The sequence below is a fragment of the Spea bombifrons genome, chromosome 4, assembly GCF_027358695.1.
Source record: "Spea bombifrons isolate aSpeBom1 chromosome 4, aSpeBom1.2.pri, whole genome shotgun sequence".
Lineage (NCBI taxonomy): Eukaryota > Metazoa > Chordata > Amphibia > Anura > Pelobatidae > Spea > Spea bombifrons.
In genome coordinates, this window is record NC_071090.1 from 74,568,968 (window position 1) to 74,596,195 (window position 27,228).

Genomic DNA, 27,228 nt, shown 5'->3' on the forward strand with positions numbered 1-27,228 from the left:
GACTAAGTCATCTGTGCACTAAAGTCATGGCATTTACTATGAAAAGAAGTTTAAGGTTAAGGACCTCTGTCATCATATATACCCACTTCTTAACAGGGTTCCTGTTTTTGTAGAAAAAATACTCTTATATTCAATAAAGCAATAGACATCAGGGCAACACTCTTTGTCTCTGGGGAGATTATGCTGATAGGGCAGCAGGGAGCTAATTGTGGTAGGTGAGGGTCAGCTTGGGGGGCAACCCACAGTTATCAGAGGGGGATTTTAGGGCCTATCTCAGGGAACTACCCCAGAGTGTTGTTTGCTGCATCTGACAACAAAATATGCTGCCCTACTGCCTGTGTGGGTGTCATTGATGCACACCAAAATTGGACAAAAAAATGCAATAACAATATTAATATATATGTATATATATATGATTGTTAACAGCAATCACACTCCTATCATGCCCCCCCACTTACACATCCATGCTATCACACACACACACTCATTCACAAACATTCATTCACTCATTCATATACTCATACTCATAGTCATGTAATGTCTGGCATAATATATAGTGATGGGACTCCCAATCCACATTTACTTATCCACTCTCACTGAATGTCTTCCTACCTTTCCTCTGTCACTGTCACTTTTCCCGCTACAGCTCCTTTTCCTCCTCCTCCTCTATGTTCTTCCTCTTGGCTCTTCTTCTGTGTCCTTCCGGTGCGGTGAGCGCGGAAGGCGGTGGGCAAGGCTTTAGTGTTGTGCGCCGGGATATGACAGGAAATCCTGATCCCCTGACCTTCTAGCTTTTTGATTATAACCTTCTGTTCTATTATTTCTCCTTTGAAATAAACTTCCCTTTTTTAAACTATTTTTTGCACTGCCCTCAGTGCAACATTATTTTTTTATATATATTGCACATGTTTAACAACAAAATAATATGACTTAATCATCAAAGCCCTTATGCAGCGCAAACATTTGGTCCATATACTAAACACAGCTGTACACGGTCCTCTAGCACATTGATAAAATCCATCAGGATTCCGCACACAGGTACATTGTTAGCAGACACACAGCTATTCATGGGTTTACACATGCCAGTGGTGTATTGTAATGTTAAAAGTAATTTGCAAAGCTGGCTTGCAGTGTAATACAAACAGTTATGTGTCAGAATTAAAGCTATCTTTCTCATACAGCATGTGGAGTAGGGGTTAAGCAGACAGGGAGGGACCCCAGTGAAATGTGAGTTCCTCACATACACTCACACTGTGTCTGCAGTGAGCAGTAGCTGTGCGATGGCTGGGAGACACTGGCTGCTACTCCTGCTTCTGGGGGGAGTTCTGCGAGACATGGGAATCAAAGGTAACATTAGGGGATGGGGGCAAGTTGGGGGAAAGATCTTGTGAAATGCTGGTGGGGGCTCTATAAACAGATTTATTTTGACAGGCTTTTCTGCCGCTCTTTCTCTGCAGCATGTGAGGCCACTTTTTGCTGTGTTCCACTCTAAAAGATACACAACTTTATCACTCATTTACCTCTTTATGCTTTGTCTCTGTCTCTGTAACTTTGACATAACAACCACACATAGTTCTCAACACTCTACAAGATGTACAGCTATGTCTCACTTTCCTCCATAGAATACATTTATCTCACACTTATCCTGTTAGCCATCCAATAAAACGCATGGTTACCTCTCAATTTGCTTTATGACCTATAAGCTTAACGACTATCACTCATTTTGAATCAATTTGTATCAATAAGAGACAGTGTTGACCACTATTTCTCCATGCGCTACTGGCTTTCAATGAAATATACAGCTGTCACTCTGATCTTGTACCAATCAGATCGATGGCTATGTCTAGTGTTGCAACTTTTTCTTAAATGAGATGCACATACATACGTTACACTGTTCTGCTGTTCAGAACAGATGTGTGACATTGTCACTCCATTCTTCGTTACTTATGTTCTTCATTCAGTAAAAACTACTTCATATGCATCTTCACTCTCTGAAAAATGCTAATATATGTGTTACTCTGAATATAAGGTAAAATATTACTTTAATGAAAAGTTGGCAGATACATATGATAACGTTTTCATATAAAAACGAAGGTGATACATTTTATAAGGCCAACTCAGATGGACCTCCAAGGTCCCGAAAGCTTATGTAACTACATCTTTTTTTCTATGTTGGCCAAATAAAAGGTATAAACTTCAACTTAATACTCTGTTTTCTCTTGGTATACAATCATATCCATTTGCCTTTACTTAGAAATGATAGATTTTTCTGTTGTTCAATATCAATAAGATGAATAGCTAGCTCCCAGTTTGCAAGGAAAAGCCACCCAGAAAAGGTAGTGAAAGTTATTACAGCAAGGTAATTTAAACATATATGGCATAAGACAAGACCAAGGACCAAAAACCTTTTGAAATTTTATAGCAGGCAAACTAAATAGCTAAAATTGTGTATTGTACTTATATTTACCTGAAGAACATATGTATAACACTCTGAGCTGAAATCAATGCCAGACATCAATTTGAATTAAATTGCAATATTATAATAATAATAACTGAGAAAATGTAGCACTGGGTTTTTTTTTTATCTATTTTTCCATTTGAATCTATGCAAGGATACCTGTGCAAAAATTTATGTAAGAATATAAAATTCAATTATTTGTGAATTTCTGTCTATGAGATAGAGAATCGCCTCGCACTTTTTATGAAGTACACAAATATTTTCCACTGTTTAGCTCAGCTGTCTCCATGCTACCCTCTCATTATAACTAAGTTGCAGAAGGCCGGTGACCAGACAGGGTTTTTTATATCTCATATTAACATACAATTATCTCAGCAGAATGTACCACTGTACTTTACCTAGTTATAGTTCATTCTTTTTCAGCTTCCTTATCCACAACCCACAATCTGCAGATATCTCTTATTCTTCTGCTTCATTGTCATATCATATATATAATAAATTGATAATATAATTTATTATCATATCGCTCATTGCTTTTGATTCATATACAGAACATTTTTCTGTAAGAACATTTTTCTGTAATATGCACAGCTGCCCTGTTCCTGCATTACTCTCACCTAGTAGGTGTACAGCTTCTGCTCAATATACCCTCTTTCCTTACTGAATACAAAGCTTTCCATCACTCTGCTCTCTTCACCTTCCAACATGCACTACTAATCTCAGTTTCCTTTCCACAATATAGAAAATCTGAATCCAACTGTCATTCTTCTCACTTCAAGTTATAGAAGCAGAAGATTTCTCACACTTTGTTCCCTTCGCCCTTCTGTAACACACATCTTGCTTGACGCCCCTTTTCGCTTATGGAAAGCACACCTAGGTGTCATTGATTCTAACACACAAACAATCCATGTGTTTGAACACAAATCAAAATATTTTGTTAAATCTTGTACACAGTGATGAAAATGTTCAACAACATAAAACAAGGCATTTAATGAGCTATACATTTAGTCTTGTGTGAGTATTGTAGGACGAACTGTCAGCGACATGCTTAACTCATGAATCTCAGACCATGTGGCGAGCACATTGACTGGCTGACTCCACGAGGTCTAACTAGCAGTGATTCCTAATGCCACATAGTGACAGGGAGTTGTAGGAGGTGTGTGGGGGAGGCAATGTTCTCCAGTCCTGTTGCCAGGCTCACTTTTTCCATCTGGGTGTGTCTGGGAGTGAGTGGGGCAGACAGAGGGGTCTGTGTTTGTTTGACGAGTCTAACACCACACCACACGCCTAACGTTAAATGTTCCTCCTCTGTAAGAAATATTCCTTTCAAAGACTGGTGTTGGGGGAGGAGGACCAAATTTAGTTTTTTCACGTGCTTTAACACACCCAATGACTACACCCAAGTATTACGCCCTTCAGCAGCTCCGTTGATGATTATACAATGGTACTTTCAGACTATTGCTGTGATCACTTTACAGTCCATGCTGAGTACTATACCCAATGGTGTATATATATATATATATATATATATATATACACACTGTGTGCTGTCAGTAATATATCACAGTCATGGTTTTAATTGTAAGGACTTTCTAAGTACTATTTGTAAAGGGGTATGAGATATAGGTATATAAAAAGAATGCACTGGAAGACACAGATGTCCGCTGTCTATTAGGTCTACATTTTGTGAATACGTCTCCTTCTCACAGAATCCCCCTCTCTTTCATCATTGTGTTCATCTCTTTTTTTTCTATCATTAGATTGTAAGCTCTCAAGTGGGGTCCTCATAAAACCACCTTTCCTGCCAGGAACCTTGTGTAAAAGTACCATAAGGCTAGATAGCAAGCTCACGGGTTGAGTTCTCAACTCCTGTTGTGTCTTTGTGAATTTGTTTTGTATGTGTTTAATCACCCCATTTAAATTGTACAGTATTGCGTAACATATAGTCTATATATAACTCAATTTCTAAACCCCACAACAAAGGTTCACAAAATCAGTCTATATAATCCCACAGAGGAGTTGACCCTCTGTAGAGACAGCCAGAGAGATTATTAGCAACACAAATGTCTGTGGCCCTGACAGTTCCATGAATGCTCTAAACTATGTGTTTGTGTGCGTGCTTTTAATATAGCTAATGTAACAGGTTGCAATTCTTTCTGTAAATACCGTTTTCATACCAGTCTCTAAACAGGGATGCAAAAATGGTGAGGTAGAGGCCTAAATAACACACATCTGAAAAGGGTTATTTAAATTGGGACTCTTGCCATAGTTTAGTTAGGTAGTTTAGTTAGTTCTCTATAAAGATAAGCATGAGTCCCAATGATTTATAATAAACACTGTAGAAACTAGTACAATGGAGCTACAGGGAGCACTTGTGCTTTCTATGACATCATGGAGGACACGACTGTATATTCAAGCTATAAAGAAAGCTGTAGAGCAGCAACATGACTGCTCCCAACATTCATATTTAATTATTAAAGCAACAAGTGTCGATGCCCTGATGACAGGAGACACCAGAGCTTAAAGGCAATTTTGTCTGGTATATCCAGACTACAATTACCTTCAGTTACATGCATGCTTTTATAATTTCCATTACACCAAACCATAATATCCACCAATCACATTAAATCACATTTGCTTGGTTACTGCCTAGTAACTCGCTAGATATAGTTAAGAAACACTGACACAGTTATTCTGATATCCTGGTATTTTACTATGGTGCATTTTAAATGCTGGGCTGTTAATACTGTATAATAATGTATTCATCAGATCCTTATATTCTGCTCCTTCACCTGATGGAATGGAATGATGGTTGTATGCGGCTCTTGCTTTCTCTGTAATGCCCTTCTTTTATATCCTTTCATGGCACCCTTTATTCTACATTCACATACCATATCATTTATAATTTAGTAAGCATAAGACCAGAAGCTTTTTCAATTCTGGGTCGTCTGCAAATGAATTAGATGACTGCTTGGGCTTCGTTCCATCATTTTTTTTGTCTTCCTGGGAATCTTTGTATACATGTGATCAGGAAGAAAAGCTGAGTTTACTTTTTCCATCTGCCTTATATCTCTTTATCAGAAATGATTTATCTAAATTTTCAGTAATAGGAAAGGATTTATGCCTCATGTGCCCTTTAATTCTTTCTGTGGCACATGCCCTCCGCCCAGAATGGACATGGGTATAAGTGGCCTTATGGTTAAGCCGCTATGGTTTTACAAATATGGCCTCACTTTGTACATTAAGCATAAACCCCAGTTAAACGAATGGGCACATGTCCTATAACTCCATAGAAACCCTACTAAGGTAAAATAATTCTCATAACACAGTGCAGTCATATGGTATGTCAAGCCTGTCTATTGATTCCATATGATCTGTACCTGCATGTGTCAGTATACTCCTGTGTTTGAATATATTTCTGCGCTGATGTGTGAACATTTCCTGTGTAGTTTTTGGACACAATCTTTGGGACAGAAACTGGACATAAACTGTGAGGTCATGAATTATACAGAGAAACCTGAAGGAGGAGGGTGTGGGGGGAGAGGAAGAGAAGTGGGCGCGAAGGAGAGGAGTTTGAGAGAGAAAAAGAAAGAGGTGAAGGAGAATGTTTTTTAGAGCACAAAGACTTCCCTGTGTATACGGCACATACTATACCATACAGACACAACACATACTGTCTAAACGCCTCTATATACTCAAACCATACTGTATATATAGAACATATACAACACATGAATCATCTATATCAGGTCACATAGTGTATAAGCACAAATAATTACCACTGTTCAGACTAAACGGGCTGATTTACACCCAACAATAATGCATTGTTCATTATAGCAAGTTAATTTCATACTAATGCATGCACCTATACACACAAGCTATCAAGTGGTCTGCGTGCTGTCAGTAATATGTCACAGTCATGCTGTTAATTGTAAGGACTTGCTGACATAGTGTACTGTTTGTAGAGAGGTATGGGATATAGCTAGATAAAAACAATGCACTAGAAGACACAAATGCGTACAGGTTAGGAGCCTATATACATCTTTATTAGGTTTCCATATTGTAAATAGTTTTCCCCACCCACAGAATTCCCCCTGTATCGCATCATTGTTCTCATCTCTTTTTCCATCTCAGGGGAAGTCTTTGTGGTCAGGGGTAAAATTAGAGTCAAATTAATTAAGGATAAATTCCCAAGATAGAGGGCAAGGAAGTGTTTGCTGAGAATAGTGGGGGCTGATGAGCAAGCAAAGGGTGAATAGGGGGATAAAATATTTAAGTTTGGTGAGAATAAGTTTGCAGCAATTACTGCACTCACCACTCCTTCCATCAATCTACCCCACTCTCTCCCTCCTCTCTTCTGTTCCCTCCATCTCTTCCTCCTTAACCTTTGCCCATGTGTTCCTTATCCTTTTCCTCATCTAAAAATACCCCAAAACATTAATAAGACTCTCCCAAGGGAACGGTGCGTTATTGTGTATATTTTACTAGGGACAAAGGAAGTGTGAGAAAAAGACACAAGGAGAAGAGAAGGGAGGAGGGCTTGTGGAATATGGAGAGAGCGAGACAGGGAGAGAGAGAGAAGGAATCTATGAAATATTGAGAGTGCGTTATTGAAGAGGTAGAATAACAGTAGTATTTTGAAATAGCTTATGGAAAGATGAAAGTTATCTGCATGATTTATTCCTGCTAACCCTCCTGATGTATCATATTCACCTGAGTCACTCATCAGCTCTGTCCTTCTTGAACCCCACCACCCCTCCTAAACTAACATTATTTCTCCTCTCTCTTTGCCACAGCCCCTCTTTTCCTGTCTGCCTCTCACCTAAAGGGGGTTAGGGTAAAGAAACTGAGGAAAGTGGTATCCAATTAGTATCATTACAAAATGAATACAAACTATATGTAAATAAACAGAAATAGTATGATACGCTAAGCAACAAACCAAAGATGTAAGATATGATAGAGGCAGTATCCCACACTTGTCCAACTAGGAGATCTTTGACCTCCCCAATCAACATTTTTACTCTATGGATGCTGTCCCAGCTTAGAACAGCCTCCATAGATGTCATTAAAAGGCGCTGCACTTGAAGATACAAAGTGCCTGGATATGACATTATATCCTGGTGCTCTGTTTCTAAAAGGTGCTTTGCCTTTTATTGTATTAGAGATGCTGACAATGGAAGGGCAGAGGCCTGAAGGCACTACACTAGGACGGACAGAGGGCAGACCCAAAGGTAAATGCAACACTGGATAGAGGCCCAGTTATCAATGCCCCAGATAACTGTCATATAATTAAAGGTAAAGGACAAAAGACTATATAAAATGGGTACAGCTGTTATCATGGGGGGCTGAACCACCTATGGCTATTCAGAGGTTTGTAGCATTAAAACCTCAATATCGCCCCTCTAATCAGCTCTACAGAGCATGAGACGTGTGCATCTAAGAAGATGCATGTGCAATTCCTTAATGTTGTGTAATAATTTATTACTTCACTTATCCTTGTATACAATATATATATATATATATATATATATATATATATAATGTCATCGTATCTAATATTAACACATATCATCTCCTCCCAGGAACCCACAGTGCATTTTGAAGTTATATACATACTGCCCACTTATTTAAAAAGTGCATCATCTGTAAATATATAGTATAATTTACATGTCCTATAAATGTATATTAAAACTGTCTCTGGGTTGGATGTAACAGCAATAAGTATCAGAATTAACCCTTCAATGCTGGAGGCCCTGCCCTTTTTTGCTGTTCACACACACAAAGTCAGTTTTCTTTCCCTCACTGCACTCAGACACAACATATTCACGGTGACCTCACAGCTTCGCTATTTATACACACTATAACTTTCCAACTTTCTCTAAGACGTCTTTCATTCCTGAGGGGGACCTGCAGAGTATCACTCCATGATCCTGTCACTTGCTCTGTTGAAATTTGCAAATGGATTGAACTATATGTCTCAGGCCAGGGAGAAGGTTAATTGATACATCATACATGTCATTTTACAGAGTTTTTTTTACTGTATTTTAATGGGTCATTTTAGCTTTCCTGTTTTTGGTAGTTGAATAGTTAACTAGGTGATGCTATGCAAGTCTTTACCATGAGAGTGATTTTGGCAGCAGTGCACAGTGAGAGTCTCAATGGAGCAAAGTTAATTGCAGTTAAGCACACTCTGAACATCAGGTTAGGAAAGGGTTAGTGAAGAAATACTCTGCAGTGCTCGGGAAGAAAAGTGGTTATTAAAGCGATACTCTGCAGATCTTTGGTCTTTATGTGGTTTTCCCGCTTTCCCTGAGACTCACGGACGCTGAATCATCAGTATTGGCACTTACACACTGGCTATTATACATCCTAATATAGTAACAGCTTACAGCCCAACCCTGAATAGTACCCTCGGCTACTTACACTTCTTTTTCCCCGGTATAGGGAATCACACTGCACATGCAATATATACTAGATTCCACTAATTACGATGAATCATTGTACAGTACTATGTTTTTTCATTGCAGTCCATGACTTTTACAGCCAGTAACCTAACCTTAAACTTTTAGCACCTTATAACTTTGTTGGTATATGTTGCAGTTTTGTGAGAATTGCTTGTTGAAATAAATATATGTATGTGATTGTATTTTTAGCGGATGACTTGCGTCTGTGTAGTATCAGTGTGCTTTCTTACAACATCTCTTTTGTATGTTACAGTGAGTTTTCTTTCAACTTTTCTGTGTATGTCTATGTTTGAGTGACTCTGAGTGAACCCCTTCACACTGCACCCCCAGGAGTTTAAGAAACAGGAAAAGCTGCAATAATATTTTCCAACTGAAATGAAAGAGCTTCTGTTAAAGAAAATGACTCACTATCACACTCACTAAAGCACGCATACCAACAGTAATATATGCACACTACAACACACTAACAACGTGATACAAGCACACATTCTGTCTTATATATACATATACTGCATGCATGTGTGATAAGTTAAAATTGTAAACTCTTCTCCTTTTGTATTAATGTGTCTTAAGTATGTAACTGTTATTGCCGGTTTTGTATATTGCCAATTTTAGTGTTATTTGTATTACTCTTCCTTATTTGAATATCGCCACAGAATCTGTTGGCACATCAGTTGTCATAATGTAATGGCTTGTTACTTGCTTCTTGTAGGACAACACAATACAGCAGATTCCCAGATCCAGGACAGGGTGGACTCCAGGCTCCAGGTGACATTTGTTACAACAAGAACATCCGGCCTCATCTTTCTGGCCAGTGGAGAGAATCAATATCTGCTAGTGGAGCTTGCCAATGGGACCATAAGGGTGAGCAGATAAAACTGGTATTCGGAATATGCACAGGGACAATAGTGAAGGGTTTTTCTGAGATGAACATGGCAGTGACAGATTAGGACAGATAAAAACATACAGACATGAAAAGAAAGGAGTGATGAAGGAAGGAGGGTAGAAAAGAAGGATACAGAGACAGAAATAAGAGACAGATGGTTTGTAAAGGGATGACACACAGCTGGAAAGGTAGAACAATTAAGAGACAAAATGGAGAGATACAAAGATAGAAAGACAGGGTGAGGAAATTGGAGAGAAGTAGCTACACAAAGATTGATAGAAGTTGAAGAGAGAGCAGTAGTTCCAGTCCTGTTGGCGTGCCTTGAGGACTGTATTGGATATCACTTGTATAATGAGGCCATTCAAATGTGTACCATGAGTATGTTTTTGATCAATGGATTATTTGTTGCAGATTCTTAACCCCTTAATGACAAAGCCCGTATGTACGGGCTCAAAATGCCTTGTTTTCAATGGGTTTAGGGACCGCCCATTGTCCTTAAGGGGTTAAATAGCTATAAAATAATTTTAGAAATATACACACACAACCACTGACAAATACAAACTTCCGTTATAAATCTTGTTGTTCCTAGAAGCCTAATTAAGAGCAGATGTGGTGCTGAAGAACCCAGATATTATCCTCAGCTGCCCCCATCTGCTTAAAGCCCTTACAGCGCTAAGCACAGATACACACTGCTCTACAGACAAATACAGATATATATTCACATAGGGAAAAAAATGTTTCTACAAAGATAAACTGCTTCTCTTCTCCATATTGCATTATAGAGGTCCAGTGCTACACACTTACAGAGACTGTTTTTTTTTTCAAATAAATAAATATGTCCTAATGTCTTAGGAAATATACACTACATAGACAAAAATATTTGGACACCTGACCATTACACCAACAGGGACTTTTATGACATTGCATTCTAAATACATAGACATTAATATGAAGTTGGTCCCCCTTTGCAGCTATAACAGCTTCCACTCTTCAAGGAAGGCTTTCCACAAGTGTGTTTCTGTGGGAATTCTTGCCCATTCATCCAGAAGCCCATTTGTGAGATCAGGCTCTGATGTTGAACGAGCGGGCCTGGCTTGCAATCTCCATTCCTGTTCATTCCAAAGGTGTTTGATGGTGTTGTGGTCATGGCTGTGTGTTGGCCAGTCAAGTTCTTCCACACCAAACTCATCAAACCATGTCTTTATGGACCTTGCTTTGCGCACTGGGACACAGTCACAATGGAATAGAAAAGGGCCTTCCCCAAACTGTTTGCGCAAAGTGTGAACCATCCCTGTTGGTGTAATGGTCAGGTGTCCCAATACTTTTGTCCATATAGTGTTTATACTGAAGTATTGATTTCTACCTTTGTATAAAATTGTGCACCCATAGCTTAATACTTTAACTGTATTACAGTGTCACTTCTTCTGAAGGGCAAACTCTGTTCTTGCCTGATAAGTATGTCGGCTTAAACTAAATATTACGCTATATCCGTATGATAGGTATCTATTCTTTGCAAAGTTGTTTTACAGTTTCCCATGCAAGGCTATTTTCTTCAAACACATATTCAGTATTCCATAAACCTGAAACATTAAAGCATGTTCTAATCTCAATTTTATGTCTTCTGTTTCACAGGCCAAGCTGGACAAGGGGAACGGAGAGTCTGTGATAAATGCCATAGGACATATATCACATTACAGTCTGGAAACCCATAAACTAGATTTGGTGGTCACAGAGTCCAAGATGGCGATTACTTTGGACAACCTTAATAGCTCTGCGGATCTCCTGTGGTCTCCAGATACACTGAACTTTAACCATGGACTTTTTTTGGGTGGTGTTGGTAAAAGTGACTCTAATAATCTCACAGAGAATATTCCCACATTCTATGGCTGCATAGTGGAGGCTAGGTTTAACGGCATTGATCTGCTTTCTAATCCTTTAGTAAAGCTTCATGGACAGTGGGAGGGGTGCCAATCAATCCCTATATCCTCAATGGCTAGATCCTTTGGATTCCTTGGACCACGATCCTACTTGATTTTCCCTGGCTGGGATGCCAGCACTAAAAGTACCATACAGCTGACACTAGTTACATCCAGAGCAGGTCGTGCCCCCTTGCTTTATCAATCTGGACCACGAAGATCATATTTTTACATAGGTATTGCTGGAGGGCACTTGCAAATGAATATTGTAACAGGAGAAACTGTTGTCCAGATTGAAAACAATGTGTACATCAGTGACAGTCGACCTCACAAGGTTAAGATCTTGGTGGACAGTTCTGAAGTGCAGCTAGCAGTAGACAAGAGTCTTTCTAAACTACCCATTGGAGATTTGGAACATGAGTTTGACTTCCATGGGAACCTTTACTTGGGAGGTGTGGATGAGACCATTCTGGCCAAGATGCGCGATGGTCCTCTGGGTGACTTGTATGCAGATGATATGGAATATAGATCCTTTATTGGTTGCTTTGCAGATTTGATGGTGAACTCAGTAAAAAAGGGGCTGCGTGATGCTATGTTAACCAAAGATGTCACAGCTGAATGTCATGACTATGAATATGATGACTATATAGAATATGAAGACACGATCACACCTATTCTCACAACTATTGTCACGCCACTGAACAAGACTACACATCTTGGCCAATCTACCATTTGTAAACCCAATCCAAATCATCCTTATATCACTTCGCTAGTAAGTACTCAACCATTGTCAGTCACAAGAGGGGAATCTACCATCTTGGAGTTAAGTAATATCCAACCCACAATAGATTTAGGCAAAATAGGTATTCGCAAGTCTCAAGTGGTGTTAAGTATTGTTGGCAGTGCTCAACATGGGTTGCTTGAACTTGAAATCCCAGGTGCTGAGACCAGGAGAAAATTTACACTACTTGATGTGGCCCATCGCAAAGTACACTATATTCATGATGGATCTCAGTCCCACAAAGACAGGCTGAGTTTTGAAGTTTCTGTGACAAGTGGTATAAACCTTCCAGAGTGCCTAAGGAAGGTACAACAACATACTCTTGAAATCAATGTCCTTCCAGCAGTGACTCTGCCAAACTTAATGTTTCCTAAAGGAAAGACACTTGGGATAATTTCACACAGGATGTTGACTCTAACAACGGACATAATTCAAATCACTGACACAGATACAAATTGTGACAAGGTGACCTTCTCCATTTCTGGAAACTCTACTGAGGGCCATGTAGAACTTAAACACAAACCTGGAGTAGCTGTCCGGGAATTTTCCTGCATGGACTTAAAAGAGGGGAAAGTAGTGTTTATTCATAAGTCTGGGAATCAAGTACAGTTAACCATACAGGTGCATGGCAGAACATCAACAAGTTTTTCAGCCAACTTTACTATCCTTGCTCTGGAAGTCATTGAAAGCAGGGAAGCAAATCTCATTGTCTCTCCAGGGGCATCTGCACTCATCACCTCTTCATACCTCCCTATATTTACCAATGCAGAAACTCTAGGGGTTGAAATCATATACCAACTAGCTGAGCATCCCAAGCTGGGGGAGGTTCAGAAGCTAACTGACATGGGACAATGGAAAATCACTGAGGACTTCAAACTGAGTGACTTGATTAGACATAGTGTGAGGTACTTCAGCAAAGTTGCAGATCTTCATGGGGAGGAGATGAATGATGAACTCGGCATCCAAATGAAGTTAGGGTCCCAAGTTGTGCATAACAAGACATTACAAGTAAAAATAAGGGAGTCAAATATTCAGGTAATAAGGAACATCCCTCTGAGGGTGGGAAGAAAGCGTAAGGTTAAAATCACTGATAAGGTGCTGCAAGCAGAAAGTGTGGGAATGGATCTCAACCTCACATCATTAACCTACATGATCCTCCAGTCACCCAGGAAAGGCAATTTGCAACTTGAGGGCCAGAGACTTACTGAAGGTTCCCATTTTACCCAACAGGATCTGCAGAACGGCCTTATCAGTTATGAAGCTACAGTCAGAAACACTGAGGAAATGGAAGATCAATTTCAATTCCAAGTTACATTGGGAGCCCAGATTTCCCCCGTCTATACCCATAAAATTCTAATTGGTGTAGACCCAGATGCACCTGAACTTACCAATCAACTGTTACATGCACTAGAGGGTGAAGAAGTAGGAATCACACCCGAACATCTTTTCCTAAAGAGTGGCAATAATGTCAACTTTGTCTATGAGGTTATAGATGGTCCTCAGCATGGGGTGCTAATTAGAAAAGATAGTCAAAGGGAAGTTGGGATAGTCGAGTTCACTAATGAGGACATCATCAAGGGGCAGCTTGTTTACCAGCATGATGGGTCAGAGACAACAGAGGATGACATACCATTTGTGGCATCCAGACAACGAGAAGGTAGTGCTACTGATACCAGTGGAGAAGAGGAAGATGATGAAGAAGAAGAGGAAGTGATGAGAGGTGTTTTCCGTGTGTCAATCCAGCTGGTCAATGACAATCCTCCCGTGCAGTTGGTGCGGAAGGTCTTTCACGTGGTCCGTGATGGGCAGAAGCTTTTAACTACAAATGATATTGCCTTTTCAGACCCGGACTTAGGGACAACAGATGCACAGTTAGTTCTAGTAAGGTATGGTGTACCATTTGGCAAAATTGTCTTGGTGGATGACCCTTCACTATTAGTTTTTCGATTTACACAAGACGACCTTAGGATGCACAGAATCCTTTATATCCACAATGGACCTGACCAGGGTTCCATTCAATTACAAGTATCAGATGGATTATACCACCTTACCACAGTCCTTGAGATACAAGCATCTGATCCTTTTATTCAAATAGCTAACTTGACCATGCTTACTATTCCCTCTGGAGGCAGGGGGACTTTGACAGCTACAAGCCTCAATCTAGAGACAAACTTGGATATACGTGAAGAAGATGAAATCAGGTACCATATCATCTCTCCACCCAGGTGGGGAGAGCTTTTGAAAGGAGGGAAACCCACAGACTCTTTTTCGCAGCTTGACCTCGCAGAAGGACAAGTAGTTTATCAGCACAGTGTGGAAGGCGCCAGAAGGGATAATTTCAGGATCTCTGTTGAGGCTAACCAAGTTTTGGCATTTGGAGAGATTCAGGTACAAGTAGGCACTGAAATTCCAGCTGTAACACCAAGAGTGATTCACAATGAGAAGGTGTATGTTTTCCAAGAAGAAGCTGCAGAGATCAAGAAGGAACATCTTCTGGTGAGTCTATGGTCCCTGACCACCAATTTGCACGCTTGCAGACATATTTAATTATGTTACAGGAGCTGAATTTAACACTTTCACAACTAAATGTAGCATTAGAAATATCCTCCCTGGTATTTCTGAATGCCGGATCCTTTACAGAAATACTTATTTATTAATGTTAAATTATATCTTAACATGACATGACATAGAAGCAGGTACTGATAGTACTGAAAGTCTTAAAAGTGTGTATGTTGTTTTTATGTGAATGTTTTTATCTGAATACAGCTTTTTAGGGGTAAGAACCAAATTACAGATCTGTTAAAGTTTACTTGTTTCACATAGTAGTTAATATTTCTTTTTGTGAAACACCACCTGTAAAGTCTGTCAGTAAATATATTGGCTTTCAGGGAAAATGTGCTGACATTCAGCTACATGTTGAATTACAAATCCTACAATAAGCACAGAAATTGCTGCCCTACAGTATGTACGATGTCTAAACTAATGGAAAGTAATTAGTTATTTAGTTATACATTGCATACATTGCAGAGCAGCACATTGCCTATGTGTGTTTTTTTTTTAGCAATATATGAAAGTGACATATATCCTGGAAAACACAGACAATGTGTTCAGCCTCCTGTAGAGCAAAAATGAGAAAATCTCACTGTGGTTTATAGCACATGCTTGTGCCTAAATCCTCCCTCATCAGCCCGTATCAAACATAATATTTATATTATAATGGAAAGATGGCTCTGTACTGAGGCTTTCAGTACTGGAAAAAATTGCTTTTTACATAACAAAACAGCTACCATGGGAAACTGAGAAGGCCACACAAAGAAAGCTATATACTGTTTTCAAAGTCCTTACGTAGGTCCAGACTTCAACAAAGTTGAGTCCTTATTCTTTATTGAGGGAAATGGTTTAATAGCTAAACTCTTGTATAAATATCTAAACCCAGACTGCTGAATTTAGAGAAGCTTTCAGTTAACATTGGTTTTATATCACTATGGTGCAAATTTATAAGGTATCCTGGTAGGCATTATATCCCAAGGGTTGCTGTCAGGCCAACTATGTGAGTAGACACATAAGAGATAAGAAACTTTGAGAGACTGAAAGAAATGTGTGACTGATGCAGCGGATATCCTATAAAACTATACCCAATACACACATCTACCAAATAAGACTTTATAAACTAGAATGCATCACTAATAAAAAGGTATTTTAACATCACCAAAATACCACAATAATAAAATAATCTGAAAGGCCTTTTTGTTTTAATTTCAGAATCAATTTATACTGTAATGTAATAAACTACTACTGTAATGTAGTCTCAGCGCAATATTTATTAGCTTACAGTATATTAATTTATTATGGCAAAGAGACCCCTGACAAACAGAGATGTTATTTAAAAAGTAGCCAAACACAAAATGAATTTGTAGTACCGGTATTTATAACTTGCGTCTTTATTTTCATGTAGCCTAGAGTCCATTTAAGCAACCTGTTCAAAGAACCATCAAAGTTGACTGCTTCAATATACGATACATAGCTCAATGTCGTACCAGCTAAAGTCCATATAACTGTCAATACAATGATTTTCTTACAGACGTGATCAACTCATACATAGAACCAGTAACATATTACATATATGTACTCAGTAGAATCAGAGAACACAACATTCCTGCTGCCACAGTATGGTACCAGTCTCCCCACTTTGTGCACCCCCAAACAGTGAGCTGAAGCACAGCACCGCCAATTCCCCACTTGGGGTTCCATGCCTGCCAGCTGTTTCCCCTCTGCATTGCATAGATAAACTCAGAGAGAGGCTGTATAATATCGCAGGGGTGTAACTAGAAGCACTTGGTTTGTAACACTTGGTAATAGGTCTCTGGAGCATGGCTGCCATTAAAGGGCATTCTTGGTTATTAGGTCTCCGAGGCATCACAACCATATTGACGTGTAACTAGGTGCTATGGCTCAGTAACATGGTTATTGACTCAAGGCCATGATACTCCAATAACATGAATCTGAGGAGCATCTATGTCCTACTGACATAAAAAAAGCACCACTGCATATATTAAATGCCAACTGTCCCTGATTTCTGAAGAAAGTATTTTTGTTCCCCAGTATCTTGGTTGTAGCCATGTACGCATTAGGTCTATATTATCAAGCTATTTCTCCCATTAAGCACAGCATAATAATATGTATTCTACCTTGCACGTGTGTATCTTTTGTGGAAGGAGTCCTATCAGCTTAATGGTAGGCATTCTGTTGATACCTAGTAGCACACTGTGAAGCGTTTGCCTTGCAGCAAAGTGTATTTTTTTTGTCAGTGTTACCATCTATGGCAAGAAACACATGAGAATGGACAAGGGCCATATGGGTGCAGTTCTCTGGCAGACAGGGCATAGCTGCTAACAATAAAAATGTCCTGGGACTCTCTGTGACTTGGAAATCACGTTAGATCATGTCACTAAGCTCTAGTGTGCAATGCCAACGAGAATAAAATCCAAAAATGCTACATTTAGGTAACAAAACAACAGCTGAAAACTGTATGAGATCCAGGTAATAAATCTGCACTTTTAAAATATTAACCCTTTGTATACCAATGCTGAGAAATGCAGTGACCTTACAGTAATGGGACCATGATTTAAAGTAGGCTTGATTGGCAAGTAGTATAGGAAGAGGCAGTTGTAACGGAAATAATAATTGGGATTTATAATTATTTGGCATACTTTAACAGGAGGCAGATCTGTGCATATGCCTTTGTTTCTCTAGACACCCTCTGGTGGCTGTGTGTGGATTTTCAAGTAGTAGCCCAAAATCTTCCACTACAGAATTCCATGGGGAAATGTCCCTTTGCCATTCTTATCCTGGCTTCTCCTGATCCCAGAGCCCTATGCACTTTGTATTATCTGCACAGGAGGTGGCAGGTACTGTAGTTTGTGTAACTGGACAGGGTAACTTTTTACTTGGCTGTCATGCAGCTTTATTCTCATGCCCTCTGTGCCCTTCGCATTAAGATTGTTTATTGAATAAAGTTTTCCCAGCATAAGGGCGCTGCAAAGCGCAGAGTGGAAATAACCTTGTCCATCACCCAATGAGGGCTTAGTTTTCCTGAAACTAGCAGACAACGGGGTAAAGACGGTGTGGGGCAGTTAAAAATCAGACCTTTTGTTTTAACCCTTCCTATATATATATAAATAGATAGATAGATAGATAGATAGATAGATAGATAGATAGATAGATAGATAGATAGATAGATAGAGGTATATACAGTATCTCACAAAAGTGAGTACACCCCTCACATTTTTGCAAATATTTTATTTTCATGTGATAACACTGAGGAAATGACACTCTGCTACAACGTAAAGTAGTGAGTGTACAGTCTGTATAACAGTGTAAATTTGCTGTCCCCTCAAAATAACTCAACACACAGCCATTAATGTCTAATACCTTGGCAACAAAAATACACCCTAAGTGGAAATGTCCAAAATGGGCCCAATTAGCCATTTCCCCTCCCCGGTGTCATGTGACTCGTTAGTGTTATAAGGTCTCAGGTGTGAATGTGGAACAGGTGTGTTAAATTTGGTGTTTTCGCTCTCACACTCTCTCATACTGGTCACTGGAAGTCCAACATGACACCTCATGGCAAAGAACTCTCTGAGGATCTGAAAAAAAAAAAAGAATTGTTGCTCTACAAAAAAGATGCATGTCCAAAGTCCGGCCCGCGGGCTAATTGCGGCCAGCGTTCCAGACTGATAAGGCCCCACAGATAAGTTGCCCAATTAAATGTGCATTTAATTTTAATGGTTCAAAGAATGTCAGACAAAATGGTCGGCCCTCGCACATGTTCACTTCATCAAATCTGGCACTCTTCGAAAAAAGTTTGGACATGCCTGGCCTAGGCTATAAAAAGATATATGTGTGTGTGTGTGTAATTGAGTAAGGCATATAGAAAAATATGACATACTTTATTTACAGTTTAATGTCTAAACACGTTTTCTGTTTATATAAATATACTTAAGTTATGTACAGACAGAAAACATTCTGAGCTCCTAGAGGACTGTCCCTCTTAAAGAATGAATACTATCACAATGTGCAATTAGCACGGAGTTACCTCACAAAGTGGAGGCAAACAAACTTTCAATACGAAGTTTATACAAATTTAAAAGACGTAAACGCTGGTAACTTCTAGGTAAGTAAGTCCATTTGTTTCCACCTAGTGAGGCAACAGCACATATGCACCCTGTGCATTTTATCCCAGTGCGTGTGTATGCATTGAGTAATGGCGCATTATGTACAATAATATGGCCCCTCAAAATAATGGGGGATATATCTGTTTTGTACTTTGTCCCAGGAAGCCATTTTACGTTAAAAACCATCCTGATGGAGAGATTCTTAGGGTCGCACTCTCATACTTGCCAATTTTTGCTTCAGGTGTCCTGGGACATGGAGGCGGTGGGGCCTAAAGTAGGTGGTGTTGTGTGGCATTATATGACTCCACCTACTTTAGGCTCCACCCCCTTCTGTTCCAGGATGTCTGTTGCTTATTTACTACAGTCCAGGCTGTGCGTGTCTCTCAGATGTACAAAGCTTGAACACAATGCTGCCTGTGCACAGTGCAATGAATTGTGCATAGGCAGTATTTTATCATAGTATGACAAACCCGAATTTGACAGGACCCAAAACAACGTGACTGTTGGCAGCAGTGGTGACTCTAGAAACAATATATAGGTGGGGCACACAAGATACCACATTCAAACTGGGGGGGGGGGCATAGATAATTTCCAAAAGTAATGTGCTATGGAATTATACTTTTGTTATTGGGCTAAAACAATACTTGATCATTCAACATGGGAAGCCTGAAGCCACAATTGAGTGCAACTAATCCTTGAAATACATATTATAACACAATAAATAACTTTTCCACTAAATGATTTCAGGGCCTTGAACGTTTTGTCCCCTGAAGTCACTACAACTTCAGGAGGGCATTTTATCTCTGGATAAATATAAATTAAATAATTCCTGCTGTAAGTTAAGTGCCAGGAAACAGATGACCAAACACACACACCAACACAGGCTCTGTCACACCAACACCCAGACACACACATCAGGACAGGCTCTGCCACACCGACAACCAAACACACACCAGGACAGGCTCTGCCACACAGACACCCACACACATCAGGACAGGCTCTGCCACACCCACATCCAAACACACACACACACCAGGACAGGCTCTGACACACTGACACCCAAACACACATCCTAGGACAGGCTCTGCCACACTGACAACTGAACACACACACCAGGACAGGCTCTGCCACACCAACACCCAAACACACACCAGCACAGGCTCTGCCACACCAACACCTATACACACACACCCGAGGACAGGCTCTGCTACACTGATAACCAAAAACACACAAACAGCAGGACACAATCTACGTCACAGACGTCTACATCAGGATGGATTTTTCACACTGCATTGTCGTTTATACCCCCCTTAGTGTTTTTGCCCCTTGTGTATTGATGCCCCTGCTGCCCATATATATATTAATATTAGCCCCAGTTGCCGATAGCAGGTATAGATCAACACATTAACACACAAACCAAGCTTTACATGTATAGATCAACTGATATTCACTTGTGATCTCAGCACTGAAGGTATATATCAAATAAACAGAATCAGACATACAAATCCTGTATTTGCAGGTATACAATAGTATATGAAACGTAGCATTGCAGGTATAGATCAAATAAATACATGGAAACAGCATTGCAGGTATTAATCAACTGAATAAGACATACAAACACTGTATTTGCAGGTATACATAAATAATGTATGGAAATATATAGATATGGCTCTACAGAATAACGCAAAAACCCAGCTTTGCAGGTATAGATCAACTGGAATTCACATAAAAACACGTCATTAAAAGGTATATTTAAAACCCCCTAAATTACAGGAATAGATCACAGGTTGCGTCCACACTGCCCACACAGCAATCACACTCCTATTATACCCAGGCAACCAGTAAATGCTGGTACCTAGGCAAGATGGGACTGTGCTTGCTGTGATTGCTGTTAGCAATCACACTCCTATCATGCCAGGTCAGCCAGTACATGATGGTACAGGGTGGCTGTAAGTGATGTGTAGACCACATACTGCTGGCAGCATCAATACACAAGGGGGCAGCTAGCTAGGTTTCAGCATGTACTGGCTGACTTGGCATGATAGGAGTGTGATTGCTAACAGCTATCAAAGTCCCATTATGCCTAGGTTCCAGCACTTACACATCCAACCAGTAAATGCTGGAACCTAGGCATGATGGGACTGTGATTGCTGTTAGCAATCACACTCCTGTCATGCCAAGCCAGCCACTACAGGGTGGCTGTAAGTGATGTGCAGACCCCATACTGCTGGCAGCATCAATACACAAGGAGGCAGCTAGCAAGGTTTCAGCTTGTACTGGCTGACTTGGCATGATAGGAGTGTGATTGCTAACAGCAATCAAAGTCCCATCATGCCTAGGTTCCAGCACTTACACATCCAACCAGTAAATGCTGGAACCTAGGCATGATGGGACTGTGATTGCTGTTAGCAATCACACTCCTATCATGCCAAGTCAGCCAGTACATACTGGTACAGGGTGGCTGTAAGTGATGTGCAGACCCCATACTGCTGGCAGCATCAATACACAAGGGGGGCAGCTAGCTAGGTTTCAGCATGTACTGGCTGACTTGGCATGATAGGAGTGTGATTGCTAACAGCAATCACAGTCCCATCATGCCTAGGTTCCAGCACTTACACATCCATGCTATCACACACACACACATACTCATTCATTCACAGATTCATTCCCTCAATCACCCATACTCATTCAAACACCCTCCCCACCCCCTTACCTGCACTGCAGCTCCTCGATGCCGCTCACAGACTTCAGCAGGGGGCACGGCCTCCCTCTGCGTTCTCTGCTAGCTTCCGCTTCCTCTATGCAGTACAGAAGACCCTCCCACAGGTAAGTAGCAGGGCCCGAGATGCGGCCCAAGTAAGATCAGTTGCCCTGGCTGCCGATCTTACGTGGGCCGCACCCTCTCTCTCCTCCACATTAAAAAAATAAATAAAAAATAATTTAAAAAGAGACAGGATTTAAAGTCGCATTGCGACTTTATTCCAAATTCGGTAGGGGGGCAACGGGGGGGCAAGGATTAACCTGGGGGGGCAATTGCCGCCCTGTAGCGACGCCACTGGTTGGCAGGTATGCACTCTTGAGCTTCTCAGTTTTCTACACTGATAGAATGTTATGTTGTGGAAATCAGAAGTTGTGATGACCACCAGACTTCTTTGAATGTATAAAAGTTTATTTCGGATACAAGCAGCTGCAGAGAGGCATGCACAAAAGCAGGCAGGTCTGACAGATTTACAATATTCCAGAATATATATTGACATAAGCTTTCCTGCTGTTTATCAAATTAGCCTTTAGAAAACTTTGAATTAAGTCGAATATTCACTAAAGAAAGTATAACTTGAAGTCCCTGCAATTTAGAGCTTTCATAAAGCCCAGTATTATGTCAGCTTTGCTCTCGTAACTGGATGCTCATTACATTGATTTTTAAGTCATTACCTGTTAGTCAATTATTTGGAGGTTCTCATGGTTAGGAAAGTTCCCAGAAATACTATGTGTTGTGTATGCCGCCTACTGTTTCAGCTATCTGCAAACTATACATATATATTAAATACAACCATGCAAAAACATGTAAAAAGACCGTCACCTGACCCAGCACATCCTTCTAAAATATGATAGTTATGAAAAATATCTATACATTTCCCAGTTAAAACTTTGTTTTGTTCACAGGTCTCTGCTGAGGATACATTCCCACACAAAGTCATTTACACTCTTACAGACCCTCCAGCTTTCGGATACTTGGTGGCTGTTAGTACTGAGCCGTCTTCTGATGGCTCAGCAAGTTTAGACTCTGTCCAGACATTCACCCAGGATGATATTAACCAGGGCAGAATCATGTACCTACATTCAGCTTCAGAAATGCTTCCTGATCGTATGACCCTAGAGGTGACTGTAGGTGGTGAGACATCTCTGGAAATCGTGGTTCTCATAGAAATTCTCCCGTTCTACATTCCACTGGAGGTAACCGAGCTTAAGGTAAAAGAGGGAGATATAGCTACACTAACCACCGGCATCCTACAGGTATCCAGTGAGTATTTTCTGGGACTCCATCTGGAATTTATTATCATGTTCGCTCCTAGCAGAGGACGTATAGTGAATGCAGACAAGGAAGACCTGAGGACATTCAGCTGGAATGAGGTAAGGACAGCTATAGTCCATCATAGCAGAGTCGTTATACTAATAACACCCTACAGGCTAAATGAGTGAAACTATAACAAAACCAAGTCAATCTTGGGTAAAACATGTCTTTTGGATTCAATTCTTCTTTAATGGCAAAATATATAATTATTTCTTGAGGTAACCGGGTGACTTATGATTAAGGAATTTTAGTAATTTGTTATGCAACATTTTAAATCATGTGTACATGTAACTTCTATTCATTTTTTGTAGCTGGATCAGGGGAGGGTATTTTATGAACATGACGGCAGTGAGACCCTGAGTGACAATTTCACCGTTGTGGTAAACGCTACAGATATCAACCATCAGAGTCAACCGGTTACTATCAATGTGACGGTACAGGCAGTAAATGATGAGCGCCCACATGTGGTCACCAACAGAGGCCTCGAGGTAAGGACAAGCTCCTTGTACTGTGCCACACAAATGAACATGCAGCACCATGTCACATATAAAGATAATTACTAGAACATAATCTCAGAGCTTTCTTTTATGATGGGTCCACCTCTTCTGCTGTGTAACTTCCTATAGAAGGAACATTATTCATAATCAGTTATAAACTGTACTAAATAAAAATAGTTAAAAGAACCATTTTGCCACTCACTGATATACTAGCTATTTTATTTTTTACATATTAGCACTTTTTAAGAACATCTATTCTTAGATGGAGATTTGCTTCTCTCTTTTAAGTACTGAACTCTGAACACTTCTCCTTCAGTAAAGATCATCTGCCCAAAGGATTGTACTAGCAAATTTCCAGTTAAATATGTATTGTGCACCAGATCGTAGTGATGTGACTATCCAGCCACATATGCAAATAAATCATTCTCAATTTTAGTATTTCTTTTGTATGAGGCTCAATGTTGCTGCCACAATGGAGGAGGGGCCAAATGACTTATTAAAATGTATTTCCTTGGGCTATATATTTACTTAAGTTGCAATTTATTTTTTGTATGAATTGCTAACAGATTCAGCAGGAAGTTCAAGATACATCTTTAAATTACCTGCAAAAATACTGAAGAGTACAATAATTTTACTCAGCTATACTGAACTTAGAGGCAGTAATGCCAAAATCACAACTTGATTCCAACATATATATATATATATATATATATATATATATATATATATATATATATATATATATATATATATATATATATATATACTATTTGTGTGTGAATGTAGGTCCTCTTGTGGATTTTTTCAAATACCATCATAGAGCCTTATAAGCAGATATACTGTATTTAATAATGGCATTTCTAAATCTTGCACATAGTCCAGATGTCCTTTGATTTATTTATTTCAACACATTTATGCAGAACTTAAGATGGGTAATTTGACAATAATGCAAATTCATCCCCCATTGAGTGGAAACTTCTATTTTTATCTTGTTTTTAATAATGATGAGTAACCATGCAACCAAACACACAAAACCACAATATGTGGAAGTATTCACGTACAATACAGAAAGTGAAAGAAAACAAGAATATGCAAAAATTGACTCTCTGCATCACTTGCCCTAAGTGAAATCAGTCATGGTCATAGTACAACCAAGAAGGCTTAAGTGAAATTTATCACACTTTTCTGCATCACTCTATGGTTAATTACCAAAGTTATATTCAGCCCAAAATATGGCACAGTTAAGTCAATCTACCATGAGAAAAAGTCGCACCTGAAAGTTTAGTCCAATCATTCTGAACAAATTCTGAGTAGTAAATATATAGATCATTATAAAAAATGATAACGCTGGCATACATTACAGATGCTCCAACATTACATTGTATATGTGAAGCACAGTTATAAAGTAAGATGACTTGGATTTATTTCTTTATATTTTTTCAAGCCTTTAATGTGAGAAATCCCCTTCAAAGAAATTAGATCTGACACCTTTTCCTTGACCAATGTTACCATACTTGCCTATATGTTGCAATCATAACTTTTCAGCTGTTATTGGACTACAGCCCATGTTATTCTCTGCTAACCTCTATTTTGGGGATCTCCAACCTTTTGCTACTCCATAGTGTTTAAAAAGGTGCATCAAGATCAAGAGAGAGTTGGGATTAAGATATGAAATTGTGGATCACTCCTTCTCTCTGATATACCCTTATAAATCGTCAACCTACTGGTCAAAGATCAGAAATAATTGTAAAACTGCAAAGCATAGAAATGAGGAGAGCGCATCTAGTGTATACTTCCCCTCCAGGCCAATTTAGACATAATGCGGAGGAGCCATTGCTACACATTTTAGGAACAATATGTTCTTTATTAATAAAGCTACTCGTTCACATGTTCCTTTTTATTTAGTACAAGGATTAAGACATTAAAGAACACCATCATAAGGAAGCACTCACGTGGTCCTACCCAGTATAAAGAAACCTCATTATAAGGCTTCTTCTACTTACTGCAATATGACCTAATTTTAGAAACACAAAGCATTAAAGTATTGGAACACCATTAGTAACAGAGCAGATTTAACATAGACAGTTATGGCAGAAAAAAACAATTGGCCGATTTGGTCTGCCCTTTTTTAATCATGTTTGACTTCATTATTTAGTATAGCTTTGGGCATATTCCAAACCTTCCTGAATTCCTTCATTGTGTTTACTTGTACTACTTCCACTGGAGGTGTATTGCAGGTATCTACTATGTTTTTTTTCCATGCCTATGACATGGGATTGTGTAGGGTCCCCATTCTGTTACTCTTCTTTCTCTGTGCATTATGTATGTTTAGTTGGTAATTTAATAGTGGGAAAATATTTTTTGGAAAGTATATTTCTTGGTTGCTCGAATTACATAATCAAACCCTTAACCTTTGCTGTTTCTGTAAAGCTTCATGCGTCTTAGTGCTATTGTTTGTTCAAGCAGGGTACAGGTGCCTACAGGAAGCTTTCAGGGCGGGGGGTCTGCTGACATAGTGAAAGTACGAAAATTGTCCCCAAAAAGCGATCAGCCAAAAACACATTTTGGGCTCTGATCACGTCAACACGCACTTTGCAGCCCTGCCAAATGCACAGCGTCACTCACCAAGCATGTTGTTGTAGCAAGTGAGCTAACGATTTATGCTGTGGCAGCATGTGGAATAACATGCAACAAAACCTGCTGCCTGTGACCCACATTTCCAACGGCAGAGCACTCAAGAGGAGAAAGTCCCTCTGCCCCTCCCTTATCATCCTGTCCCTGGCAAGCTTGTTATTCTATCAAAGAAAAAATGTATTGCTCATAACATATTAGACCATTATTTTTCCTTATCAGAATGGTTTGTGTTAGCTGTTAGCTGTGTTAGCTGTTTGACAGTTTAATTTCGCCACTTCCCTAATATTTATGACAAATTGCAGCTCCAAAAAGTGCTTCGGCATGTTGTAAGGGAGCCTTACATTTTAGCTCTGTCATATACTTTCTGAAGCAAGGAGATTATTTTGACATCATCAGAAGTGAATGCACAACCCTTCCATCAATTTTATGTGTTTATTCTCTGTTTACAAATCCTATGCTGTGAGGCACAGGAGACTGGGTGACCAGGTTGCTTTGCATATAGCAGCAAGATTGCCTTTGGCTTTTTTTCAGTTAGAGCTTGTGGGCTTTCAAACTGCTCAGTAATACACATTATTTTGGGGAAAAAACATGGTTTGGCCCAGTGGCCACGTTTGCCTTAGGGCTCCACAGCAGGTGTCCCTTGGGCCATTTAGAATCCATTGGGGACTAAAGGTCTGTAGGACACGATAGTGGTCTGTGCAGCCACCAGCAGAGACCTCATACCATTGATTCTTCCTTAGCAGTTTCTCTCCTTAGGTGCAACTGGGGTTAGGTTTGATCTGGGCCTCATTTTGACCAAGGAAACTCCCCTATCTCTTCAACTTACTGTTTATTTTAAAAGTTAAT

General features: G+C 39.7%; 1 protein-coding gene across 1 annotated transcript in view; it reads left to right on the forward strand.

The window, feature by feature from the left end:
- The first annotated feature begins 1,280 nt into the window (after nt 1-1,280).
- Nucleotides 1,281-27,228, forward strand: part of CSPG4 (chondroitin sulfate proteoglycan 4) — a 38,013-nt gene continuing 12,065 nt past the window's right edge. The window contains exons 1-5 of the mRNA XM_053464806.1: nt 1,281-1,347; nt 9,635-9,786; nt 11,441-15,001; nt 22,843-23,310; nt 23,563-23,739. Of these exons, the coding sequence (XP_053320781.1) occupies nt 1,281-1,347; nt 9,635-9,786; nt 11,441-15,001; nt 22,843-23,310; nt 23,563-23,739 (4,425 nt within the window). The remainder of the gene's footprint in view (nt 1,348-9,634; nt 9,787-11,440; nt 15,002-22,842; nt 23,311-23,562; nt 23,740-27,228) is intronic.